The sequence below is a fragment of the Theropithecus gelada genome, chromosome 12, assembly GCF_003255815.1.
Source record: "Theropithecus gelada isolate Dixy chromosome 12, Tgel_1.0, whole genome shotgun sequence".
NCBI classification, from domain to species: Eukaryota; Metazoa; Chordata; class Mammalia; order Primates; family Cercopithecidae; genus Theropithecus; species Theropithecus gelada.
Genome location: NC_037680.1, coordinates 82,138,048 through 82,151,124, shown reverse-complemented (window position 1 = coordinate 82,151,124; position 13,077 = coordinate 82,138,048). Strand labels below are relative to the sequence as shown.

General features: G+C 37.2%; 1 protein-coding gene across 4 annotated transcripts in view; it reads right to left on the bottom strand.

Annotated features, from left to right (window-relative positions):
• The window catches only part of PARD3B (par-3 family cell polarity regulator beta), a 1,097,854-nt gene that overhangs the window by 217,804 nt on the left and 866,973 nt on the right, over positions 1-13,077 (bottom strand). For all 4 annotated transcript variants that reach the window (XM_025404986.1, XM_025404990.1, XM_025404989.1 and 1 more), the window contains one exon: positions 11,323-11,433. In XM_025404986.1, coding sequence (XP_025260771.1) covers positions 11,323-11,433 — 111 coding nt within the window. The remainder of the gene's footprint in view (positions 1-11,322; positions 11,434-13,077) is intronic.

The window sequence follows — 13,077 nt, the reverse complement described above, 5'->3', positions numbered from 1 at the left end:
CCAGAAATTATCTATGTAAGTTTCTCCAAGAACATGAATACTTATATCTTCCATCTAAACAGCCCATTGTTGTTACTGTTGTTTAATATGGTTGAGGGGGCTTTTCCATGATTTCTTGGAGAAGCAGACTTCTGTGCCACTTCTGTGCACAGCCCAAACCACTTCAGCCTCTCTAACTCTCAATGTGAGATGCTAACAAAGGACACAAAGCAAAAAGAGGCAGGACTTTGTGCCCGGGAAAGGGGTTAGATTCCTTGGGACAGCAATGTGAATTTCCTTCAGATGCACACTGTAAGGTCGCTAAGTAATTATATTCCAGGGAAAAGGCAGGTAGCTGGGAAAGAGTGGAACGGGAAGAAAAGGACATTTTCATCCCATTTCCTCCAAAGACTGGATTCCAAATATTAGCAGATCGGAGTTGCCACCTCCTTAATGTAATATATAGAATGGAAATGTGAGAATTTTGTGAATTTAATGACCGTGGTTACAAGTGTTTTCTGCAGTCGCACGCCCTATGGACTTGGACAGGCTGGCACTCACCCACACCATTTGTGTCCCTTCTCCCTGAATGTGTTTCCAGTGCTGCCAAGAACTGGCTGCAGCCAGCACCCCCCACACTACTGTGCTGCCATCTCATGCCAAGCTCACTATGCTTGAGGAGCAACTTCCAACCGATGATCAATAAAAAATGAGGAGAAGCTTCTTGAATGGAAGTATCTGGCATGACTCCCAGCTGGGCAAAGTCTGCGCTCAACTTGGCCTCCTTCATCATAACAGGATCCAATTCAGCAACTTTCACAGATGGTGTGTCTCAGAGCATTCTAGGCTCCCAAAGGCTACTGCATGGGTTATCTGGATTTTAATTCCCAAAGCAGGTCAGAAAATAACACCGAGCACCTAGACGGAACCAGTGCATGCTTCCTAAATAGTGCTTTTAATTTTCACAACAGTCTGAAAGACAGGTTTCTCACTTAACACATGAGGTTTGAAGTAGTTAAGTTTGTTCATGCAGAGTCATCTTTAACCCACTCCTGGGCCTTGTAATCTTTCCACTTGGCCATGCACCTCTCTGGGGCCATCACCTACATTAGTTGGTCCCAAACATGGCTATAAATGACAATCACTTGAGAAATAGTTTCAAAATACATATCCTTAGGTTCAACTACAGACTTACTAAAATACCTGTAGTATTATATTTATATTATATCTATCTATCTATCTATCTATCTATCTATCTATCTATCTAAAATATGGTTTCTCAACCTTGGCACAAGTCATATCATGAGTCAGATAAGTCTTTGTTGCAGGGGGCTGTCCTATGCAGTATAGGATGCTGAGAAAGATGCCTGCGTTCTACTTACTAGATTCCAGTAGCACCTCCCCCATAGTATGGTAACTAAAAATGTTCTCAGACATTGTCAAATACCCACTGGGTCAGAATCACCCAAAGTTGAGAACCACTCTTGTAAACAGCTGTCCAGGAAATACAGAAAAAGCATATTCAAAGTTTGGAATTTGTAAATCACAGGCCTAGGTTAGTATTTCTATGTGAAGGATATGGGGCAGCTGGAGGCTGGGTGTGGACACGGGGGAGAAGATTCCAGAAGACAATAGATTGAGCATCCTTTCAAATCACATAGAGTTTGCCAACCTATGTGAACATTAACTAACCCTGGCCTGTCATGAAAGCTTCCCAAAGCAGGATATAACAAATGTTCAAATAAGGAAAGAAAATGAGAGACTTACAAATTTTTTTTAAAATATTTGATTTACAGAAGTTTGATATATCCACAGTTTTCAGGGCACTTTCAGCAAATTAAGATTACTAGTATATTATCCAGCCCCAAACTGGCCTACAGAAAATATTCTGGGTTCACTAAACTTTTATTTATGCAAAGTTTTTTCTTCTAAATAACTTAGAAGTTAAAAAGCATTTTATCCAAATGAAATACAGAAAACAGGGGCCTTTAAGTATTATGATTACCATTTTATTTCATGGTACTAAAAAGAGAAACTATAAGAATACATCCTCAAAAGTGGCTTATCCAATGCTATGAAAACATATAATAAAACAGAAGCTCTTATTTCTAAATTCTAGTCACCAAACGGCCTTCTACCTACTTACAGTCCCCCAAAGCTTTCACAGAAAATGCTCTTCTCAAATTCTGCCACTGCTGTATTTAATCCTTATTAAAGCAAATTTATCTGTATAGGTTGAGCATCCCAAATGTGAAAATCAAAAATCTGAAACTTTTTGAGGACTGACATGACGCTCAAAGGAAATGCTCATTGGAACATTTCTGATTCAGATTCAGAATGCTCAACTGGTAAACATAATGCAAATATGCCAAAAAAAAAAAAAAAAAAAATCGAAGTCCGAAACACTTCTGGTTCCAAGCATTTTGGATAAGGGATATTCAACCTGTATCTCTGAGATACAGCTCTGGTATCTCTGATTGGCATAAAATCTAGTGAATTACAAAAAAATTGTGGATTATATTAAGTATTTATTTCTTTATTTAATATGCTTATATTGCAACCAAATATCCTGGATCAGCGAAATTTAAAATTTCTTTCCACATTTTTATCAGGTAAACATTTCTGTGGAATCATTCTAGGTAATTCAGTATAATTAATTTTCAGAATCTATTCCAACAGCCCTACAACTACATACAATAAAGTAATATGTCACTCCAGGGTACCTGAATTCTTTAAAAATATTTAAAATTATTTAAAACAATTTGTAAAGAGCTGGTGTACTTTATAGAAGTTTGCTTAAATGACTGTTGGAAAGCATGCCAGTCAAGTGATTCATTTTATGTATTAATCCAGCTCGGCTGACAAGCAGTTGCTAATACAGCACTTCTAACATTGATTCAAGTCCCATAAAAGGATTTTGGCTCATAAAAAATGCTGGCATGGCATTAGGATGTAGGTGTTTCCATCTCTGGTCTATAGAAATACAGTAATGTGCCAAGTTTTGTTGTTGACTGCAAGCATTTCTGAGAAGATAGGTGTTACAGAGATCAAATAAATGTATAGATATTAACGCTACCTTCACCCCCAGCTGTGTCTAAATCCCTAACTTCTCTAAATCAGAGGCAAAGTTTGAAAAATGGCCCCTGAATAAAGAGTAGTGGGTGTGTATGGCTACTATGCCATTGTGTTTATGTTCTTTCTCTCTATTTTTAATTCTCATTCTAGGAAAGATGGATATTCTTACCTTTACACGAGCATCAACATAATCACTGGGATACAGAAAGATCTCTTTTCATTCACTGAGTTGGCTAGTACTATGAAAAACAGAAATCTGATAGCTTCTTTCTATCAGCATAAAATGAGAACATGAGCTTGTCCTGAGAAACACCACCTAGTAAGATTTTTCATAACTTCCATGCAGTGATGATACAATAAGGATCTAAAAGTAATTAACTGGATCTTTTTTAGCCAACCAAAGCCTTATTCAAATACACATTTTTATCAGCATTCTAAGGGAGCCATAAATTGGGGCATTTTGAAAAACTGGGATCTAATCCAGTCCATGATCTGATCAGGGTTCAGTAGTAAGAATAAATTGGGACTATTAAAACTGGGAATCATTCCAACATTTTACCCAAACCACAGGACCTAGAAAATTCTACTGCAAAAGATAGGGATATTCAGTGACGAGTAAAACCATGCTGAATTAATCATGTGTATGTAATCATGCCAAAACATGGGTGTTTTCAACAGTTCAAATACTGCCAAAGTTATTAAGTTCAGTAAATAATTAATTATTGAGAATCGCTTGGCAAATTAAAGAAATCAACCTTCTGGTTTCTTTAATACATCCTTTTTTGAGGGTACAATAATGACAAAATCCTATCAATTCACTTGTTGCTGTATATATTTAGAAGCGTTATATGTGTGTAGATTACAACCAAAATATTAATTCCAGAATGTAATACTTTCCTTTTCCTTCTTCAACTCTAATAAGCATCTTCATTTTTCAATATGAACAAATGTTGGATAAACTCTAGCCTTATTCTGGTTTTCATTTCAATTTCCAGTAACATAAAAATCCTCCATAATTAAATAAAATGCTGAGAGGTTGGGAATAGATTTTCACCCACTTGAATTCTCAAACTATAAATGGTTTCTGAATGTTTTTATATCTCTAAGATGCATTTCGTTTATGTGGGGAACTTGCAGCTGCATAATTAAATCTTGGTTTGCCAAATATCAAAAACACATGTATTGATTTAAACTAAAGGGAACAGGCCACAAGCAGCTCAGCTGATAAGGCAAGGGAGAAGTCTCTGCAGTTCTTGGAAGGCTTCCCAAAAGGAAAGAAAACTAAGAACCTTGAATTCAGACACTGAAACCGATTAACTTTCCTAAATCTTAGCTTCACTCTCACTTAGACATTCCATTCAGGCTAGTTGTTGAAAACAAGAGCCATATGTTTTCATACTTTTCAATCCTGAAGCTGAAGAGGTTGGCTCTTTTTATTCTCTCATCTCCTCCTGTATTCTGCTAAGATTCTAGTAAGATCTATGAAAGCAATGTTTAATTAATAGAACAAATGAGCTTCCTGCAAAATAAACTCTGATATGGTATAAGAGTAATGAGAGATTTTGGAGTATATAACTCATGTTATTAAATTTTTTTTTCAATTTTTAGGAGAAAACTTTATTTACTGAAGTTTTACTTCAGGGTCAGCAATATGGCACTTCAATGGAAGAAAGTCTTTGGTGTCAGTGGAGATATTTTTCCCAGGATAGTAATACTAAATTAATGATGAGGAGGCGGACATATTTTTCTTTTAACCAATCTCCACTGGATTTTTGAGACGGTATTAGGAATACAAGTATTTAGTTTGGTATTTTACAGGGCCAAGATTCTGATTAATTTCATACTTTGTAAAAGGTTACAAACTTAGGTCTTAGAATTAAACAACAACAATATATACTTACTGACATATTAAGACAATCTCTTGCTTGCAGCTCAGGATGCTAATTTACATAATCTGAATGTGTGAAAAATGCTAATTTAATTTAGTTTGAAAAATGCTGGAAGAAATCATCTTTGAATATAACACTGGGTTCATATCTCTAGCAATGAATATGGGCCTGTGGAGCTAATCTTTTATTATGGCTAATTTCACTGAAGCATGAACAAAATGATGAGTTTATTTAATGCAGGGCTTCATTGCAACAGACCGTTTGACTTTTAAGAGGAGGGGACACATCATAAGCTCAGAAATCTCTTATATGAGATTAAGAAAATCCTACCACACAATCTTGAGAATGAAACTTGGGCTTATACACTCAGGTAACAATGGTGTATGCACTACCATAAACCACTGCCATGGCAAGTTCAATAATTATTGCTCTAGAAAAGTAAAAGTTAATGCTTCCATACTTAACATATTTAGATATTTCTTATACTGGAATATCTGGAAAGAACCTTAGAGATCATCTAAGGACAAAGTAGCATTTAAGATACCCTAGAAGGCCAGGTGCAGTGGCTCACGCCTGTAATCCCAGCATTTTGAGAGGCCGAGGTGAGCGGATCACAATTTCAAGAGATCGAGACCATCCTGGCCAACATGATGAAACCCATCTCTACTAAAAATACAAAAATTAACTGGGTGTGGTGGCACGTGCCTGTAGTCCCAGCTACTTGGGAGGCTGAGGCAGAAGAACTGCTTGAACCCGGGAGGTGGAGGTTACAGTGAGCTGAGATTATGCCACTGCACTCCAGCCTGGTGACAGAGCGAGATTCTGTCTTCAAAAAAAAAAAAAAAAAAACACACACACACAAGAAGATTTTAGGTGCTATGTGGCTTAATGTACTTAGATAAGCTAACTTACATAGCTATGTATTTTATTTATTTGATTATGTATAAATATAATTAAGACAATAAAGGAAATAGATCAGTGACTGAAACTTATACAACTCTGATCTAGTCCAATATTTATGTGACGAACTAATGCTTTCTAAATGTAATCATTTCATTAGCTCCTTATTCAACAGTTCCAGTGTCAACAAACTCACTGCTTCATACTGCACCCTAATTTTAAGGACTTTTCCCTTCCATTAAGCTGAAAACTACCTCTTAAAATAATGCTCCATTAGTATCTTCAAGAGACAAATACATAAATAAGAAAATAAATATTAAGTAAATAATTTGTCAATAAAGTAAATAAATGAATGGATGAATAAGCAAATAAACTGATAAAGTAGAACGGAATAAAATGGGTGCTACAAAACAGACCTAATCTCTCTTCTATGTGACAGGTCTCCAAGCATGAGAAATTCACAAAGTCTTGACTCTGTAAGCTGTGTATTCTCAGGTCTTTCAACATTTTTAATAAGACTTGGATTTAGTACCCACATTCTCTGCGTGAGAGAGAGGCATAGGATATTCCAGGTGTGATCTGAGCAGTGTAAAATTAGAATTATTGTTGCTTCCTTTATTTTGTACATGAACTTCCAGTAATGTAGCTTAGGACCACATTAAGTTTTTGGCAGGCATATCCACATGTTGACTCATGCTAAACTTATGCTCAACTAAAACCATCAGGCAAATTTTTCATGTATTTGGTATTAAATCAAACCTTCCACATCCTGTGTATGTGTAGTTCATTTTCGGACCTAAATGCAAGTCTTTACATTTATTTCCATTAACTTTCTTTTTGTTTAATTCAGTCCATTGTTCCTGCTGATTCTGTCATTGGACATATTGTCAACCACTGAAGTTTTGTGGCATCCACAATCTGATCAACAGGTCACCATCACTAACGCCGATGCCCAGCAGGCCAAGGTTAAAAATAAATTTTAATGAAAAAAATTATTCTTGCAAGCTTAGATTGATGGGATATTCATAAGTAATGTTTGGGTACCATTCTCAAATAGCTAATAATCCTTCTAGGGTTATATCATCTGATCCAGATTCCTCTGCATTATCCACAGGAAATATGACACAATGCAATTCTGATGTCTAGGAGAGTACCTTGCTCTTTGTGAAGGCTGGAGACTATAAAAGCATTTCTCAAACTCTGTACTATTGACATTTTGAGTTGGATGATTCATGTTTTTTGGGGAGGGTGGCTGCCTGTGCGTTATAAGATTTTTAGCTACATTGCTAGCCTCTACCTAGTAAAAGGCAGTAACTGCTCACCCCTCTTCCCAAGTTATGACAATCAAAAATATCTCCAGACATAGCCAAATGCCCTTGTAGTAAAATTGCCCCCTCCCATTGAGAATCACTGTTCTAGACTCTGCCTTCCTCTAATCTAATCTAGTAACCCAACTCATCTTTTATGGCTTTTTGGACTTTTTCCATACATGTAGCTATAAATATACTATTCATATATAGCAGGAAAATGGTTCCGGATCAGGAATTAGAAATGTAGATAACTTAAAATGAGATATGAAAATCAGCAAAAAACAATTAGATGAATGGGGAGAGATAATATAAAACCCTAAAATTTAGAATTGAGGTTAGATTAATCCTAGGGTAAAACAATTACAAGGAAATTAAAACTTCAATAGGAATTATACGATTTAGGAGGTAACTTATAAAGACATTTGTACCTGGATATTCATCCAAGTATTATTTGAAACAATGAAAAATTGAAACAGTCTGGTCATGGTGGCTCCTGCCTGTAATCCCAGCACTTGGGAGGCTGAGGCAGGAGGATCACTTAAGCTCAGGAATTTGAGACCAGCCTGTACAATGTAGTGAGAGACCTTGTCTCTATTTTTTTTAAAAAGGAAATTAAAAAAAGATAAAAATGGAAACAGAATAAATGTTTGATAATGGAAGGTAAATAATTTATTGTATATTGATCTCATAGACTATTAGGCAGTGATCAACATGACATATTTTAAAAACATTAATGACATGGGAAAAATGTTCAACATATAATGCTATGAAAAAAGCAAAATGTTATAGATGTAGGTTTTGGATATCAAGTGTTCAAAGAACATAGAGTTGTCCCTTGGTATCCATGGGGGATTAGTTCTAGGACACCCTGTGGATATCAAAATCTGTGAATGATCAACTCCCTGATATAAAATAGAGTAATAATTGCATATAACCTATCTATATCCTCTCATACACTAATCATCTCCAGATTACTTATAATACCTATTACAGTGCCTACACATCACTTCTTTTGCATAGATTCAATGTAGTACTTGGCACAGCAAATTTAAATTTTGCTTTTGGGAACTTTGTGAAATTTCTTTTCTAAATATTTTTAATCTGCGGTTGGTTGAATCCACAGATGTGGAACCCATGGATACAGAGCCAACTGTATACGCATAGAAAAAGGATTATAAAATATTAGTAGTGGTTATGGGATTATGGTAGAGTTATGTATGGTTTTAATAGTCTTTATCCTTTTTATGTTTCCAAAACTTTCTTAATGAACTGATATTGCTTTTGTAAGTTTTATATGCATGAGGAGTGCTGGGGGCAAGTGATCCGTATTCCCTTAGTTGAGTGAGCTAAGGTTTCTAATTTGTGTACAAAAGATTGTGCCAGTAAGAAAAGACATTTCAGAGAAGGCACATGAGGAACGAGGAAAATATCTGTAGACTGGGCCACTCAGTCCTTCTGAGAAAAAAATCCTGTGTATCATTTTTCACTAAATAAGAATAGTTGTATGTTATAGCCAAATTCTGTTCCTCCAAGTCAGTGGTTCTCAGACTTTAGACTGCTGACGAATCACCTTGGGCTTGTGTATGGAACACAGATTCCTGGGCTCCAACTCCCAAGGTTCTGATTCTGCAAGTCTGGGATGGTGCTCTGGAATCGTCATTTTTAACAAGGTCTTCTAATGATTCATTATGATGCAGTTGGTCCCTGGACCACATTTTGAGAAACTCAGCTATAAGAAATCATGTGGTTGAATTTGGGTTTTGTTTCCTGCCTCTTCTTTGGATAATTGCCTCCTGGATATGCACTAAAGATAGCTGTCACACACCTGTAGCTGTGTGCTGGTAAACTAGCTCTTCAAAAAAATTGTGCTATAAATATACTCACCATAACCAATGTCAAACTGCCAATGGCTTATCAGCCAGCTTACAAAATTCTTGAAAGTTTAACAGTTGGTTCCTATAAGCTGGTACAAGCTGGCTCCAGTACTGTATGGTATATGTTTTATTTAGGTGCATTAAATATTTTGAAAATGAGATATGCTAATCTAAGAGATATGCTAAATCTATTATGAAACTTATGACAGGATGAGACAAGTAAGCAATAGAATGACTTGAATCACATCAAAGAAACAAATTTCAAACATATTAGGAGAAAAGTATAATAGCTTTTATCACTATTTCTTACTTTATTCTATTTTTTCTCATTGCCATATCATGAAGAGTGATACACTCGCTGAGTTCTTTAAGAGTTGTGAATTGGTTTCCCATAGATGATGGAGAGCTAAGGATCAGGACTCCAGGGTTGGGAGCAATGCCAGATGTTCAGCCTCCACCTCCACCATCCACGGCTCTCAGCCCCTGAGCTGTTGAAATGCCCTTGGTCATTAATTCTATAGCACCCAACCATAAAATCAACTCCTCAACTTCTTCCTCTACCACATGATTGAGACAATGTTGTCTCTAGGAAACCCCTATCAGATGTGTTTTATGTGTTCATGTGTGGGAAGTGGCCTAAGTGGAGGCTAATAGTATAGTTCTTTCACTATTTTGACCAGACATATTTTAAGAAAATTGGATCCGAAGCCTATACAGCCAGCTGAAGTGAATTTACAGCTCAGCTTTTAAGAACAAGACTCCCTCAGGCACCTGCCTACTAAAGGCAAAACCAGAAAGGAAATGAACTCTTGCTTAAAGACAACCCCTTATTTTATGGGTTATCAATTTTCTAGCTGGCACACAGTTCCCCAGCTACTAAGAGTTTTTTTTCCCCTGTCCCAAGCAAGTACGAGCTACAAATATGTGATATCTGCATTCTAGCAAACAGCTCAGTTTCCTGAAGATGAGGCATGGGATGTAACCTCAGTAAGAGAAGTCGAGGGAGCAGCAAAGATCTATGATGTAGACTCCCACATAGATGCCTTTGCCAATATATGCATTAAAATCTCAGCCTGGATTACATTTTACATTACAGGATTGCTGAATCTTAGGTTATGATGGAGAATATCTTTCATGTCTTCAGGATAGCTCTGTCAGGTGAATAGTCAACAACAATGTAAAACACTTGATTTCCTTTTAACTGCTCCAGTGACCTTAGAACTCAGCTTATCAACCTCTCAAAAATGAGAAAGGACTAAATAGCTTTTTTTCCTTGCTATTGAAAAAGTCAGCCTTCTCAACAGGAACAGACAACAAAATAGGGGTCAAAGGTTAACAGTTGATACTCTTGGACTGCTCTGTGCTAGAAAACGCAATGAATAGATATGATTTTCTTAGTACACATACTAAAGTAATCAAATCAATACAAGAACGGCCTCTTTAGAAACTATTAGAACTAATGTAACTAATAAGCAAGTGAAAAGTTGTATAAATCTGAGTACATACATGATGAAGTCAGAATCAAACACTTAAAGTTATATGCTGGTTTTGTCATAATCTCAGTTTTTCTCTAAGCTGCATTTAGTTGTGAAGGCAAATAATTTTCAGGAGAAATACGAATATTCAATTACATGTTTGAAACTCAGACATTTACACATCCACTTGCAATAAGTGCCAGAGTTAACATCAAAGATATGTGAAGGACCTCTTGTCCAAACGGAACATTAAGCTCCTCAAGCAGGAGAATCCAGCTCTTGCAAACCGGCATTATTCCAGCAAATGAAGCCGGCCCTTTAACAGATGGGCAACATACTCTTCAGCTTACTGATAGCCTAATATAAGACAGTGTCCATTTAAAGAATGAAGGACATGCGCTTCTCAAATTACAGACCCAAACGGATTCTGCAGAATAAAATTAAGAAGGTATACAACAGCTTGACCAACATTAGGAACAGACTATGGGAACTGGATAGTTATAAATATCAATATCCAAATGACCTTTCTTTGGGAAAAAAAAGACATAGAGAAAATATGCATTTTTATGGTCAAAACAGGTGGTAGTGTGTTATGGAATTATAGGCACTGATATAGTAAAACCATGAAGCAAATTTCTTCTCAAAATAGAATAAAAATGTCCAGAAAGGGAGGTTCTTTTTGTATCACACACCTTTCCTTTCAGATCGGTCAACCCTTATACTTCTTAAAATGAAATTTTCTCAGTTGACTGTTGCAATATCTAAATTAAACCCAGACCATAGAGTCAAAGAAAACGAAAGTCTCGGCACTTCTGCTCACCTTTCACGCTCTTCTTTCATTTTCTCCAGCTCTTCTTCTCTCAGGCCACCATGCTTCAGAGCACCTTTCTGCTCAGCCTTTCCACCCTTATCCTCTTTCTTCTTTCCAAATCTAGTGAAACATGAAGGAGAAGGTTGTTAACAATAATCACATTGTGTTTGCGGTAAAGCTAAGATATTTATGGGATGAGCTCATTAAGTCATACTTCTTTATTCGAAGGAAGTCAAGATCATTTTGCATAATATGGAACTAAAATAAGAGAATGAAAGCAGAAAAATAATGCCATTATGAAATTCCCCCTTTTCTGTCTTCTTTCTTTCCTTCTTTCCTTCCTTCTTTTCACTCATATTTATCATGCATCATGCACAATATCATGTGCTTTTACGGAAGTCTGAGAAAGACAGAAACATCAGCTTGTTTTGTGATTCTTCTATGATTCAGGTTGCTTAGAGGTAGGACTTTCTTTCTTTCTTTCTTTTTTTTTTTTGAAAGAGAGTCTCGCCCTGTCACCCAGACTGGGGTGCAGTGGCATGATCTTGGTTCACTGAAATCTCCGCCACTCGGGGTTCAAGCGATTCTCATGCCTCAGCCTCCTGAGTAGCTGGGATTACAGGTGCACACCACCACGCCCAGCTGACTTTTGTATTTTTAGTAGAGACGGGGTTTCACCATGTTGGTGAGACTGGTCTCGAACTTCTGGCCCTAAGTGATATGCCCACCTCGGCCTCCCAAAATGCTGTGATTATAGGTGTAAGCTACTGTACCTGGCCAGGACTTTCTTTAAAATGTGTATGTCAGGTCCTCCTGTGATGAGATTCTGATTCCCTTTGTATGTGTCAACAAAACGTAAGGGAGAAGGGGCAGCCTAAGCACACATAATTTGAAAATTTTCCTTATTATTTAGATAGACTAATATTCAAGACTAATTATGATGACCTATTAATGCAATAGAGAGTGAGAAACTAAAGAATTATCATTAATATATAAATAAAAACTGATCAATCTCCTAAGCAGGCTTCCTGAGCTCCAGTGTCATTGGCACTTAAAGGTAAACTCCTGGAATTATACGACAGTGCCACGAGAGGCCTTACTGAACACCTCGCTCAATGCTCTCATTTTACCAGTGAAGAACCAAAAGCTCTGAGAGGTGTTGAACCTTGACCAAGATCTCCCAAAAGAGGCAGGGAAGGGCTGAGATTAGAACCCGATCTCCGCCCGTATGCTTTCCTTCATGCACAATCACTCTCTAATGCAGCCCCAGCTTCCTGAGTCAGCTCTGGAACACAATGAAAATATAATACAATTCTGCACAAAGGGAAGTTTCTTTGGGTTAGTATGTTCTGAGCATTCCTGAGTGCCTGGGATGTATATAGTTAAATAGGCACAGTGGCAATTATGATGCTTTACAAAAACACCATATAGTTTTAGTACTTTTAGGAAAATGAAAACTGCACATTTGAAATAAAAAAGACACGGCTGGGCACAGTGGCTCACACCTGTAATCCCAGCACTTTGGGAGGCCAAGGCGGGCAGATCACGAGGTCAAGAGATAGAAACCATCCTGGCTGATGGTGAAACCCCATCTCTACTAAAAATATGAAAATTAGCTGGGCGTGGTGGCACACGCCTGTAATCCCAGCTACTTGGGAGGCTGAGGCTGGAGAATCGTTTGAACCTGGGAGGTGGCAGAGGTTGCAGTGAGCCAAGATCACACCACTGCACTCCAGCCTGGTGACAGAGCAAGACTCCATCTCA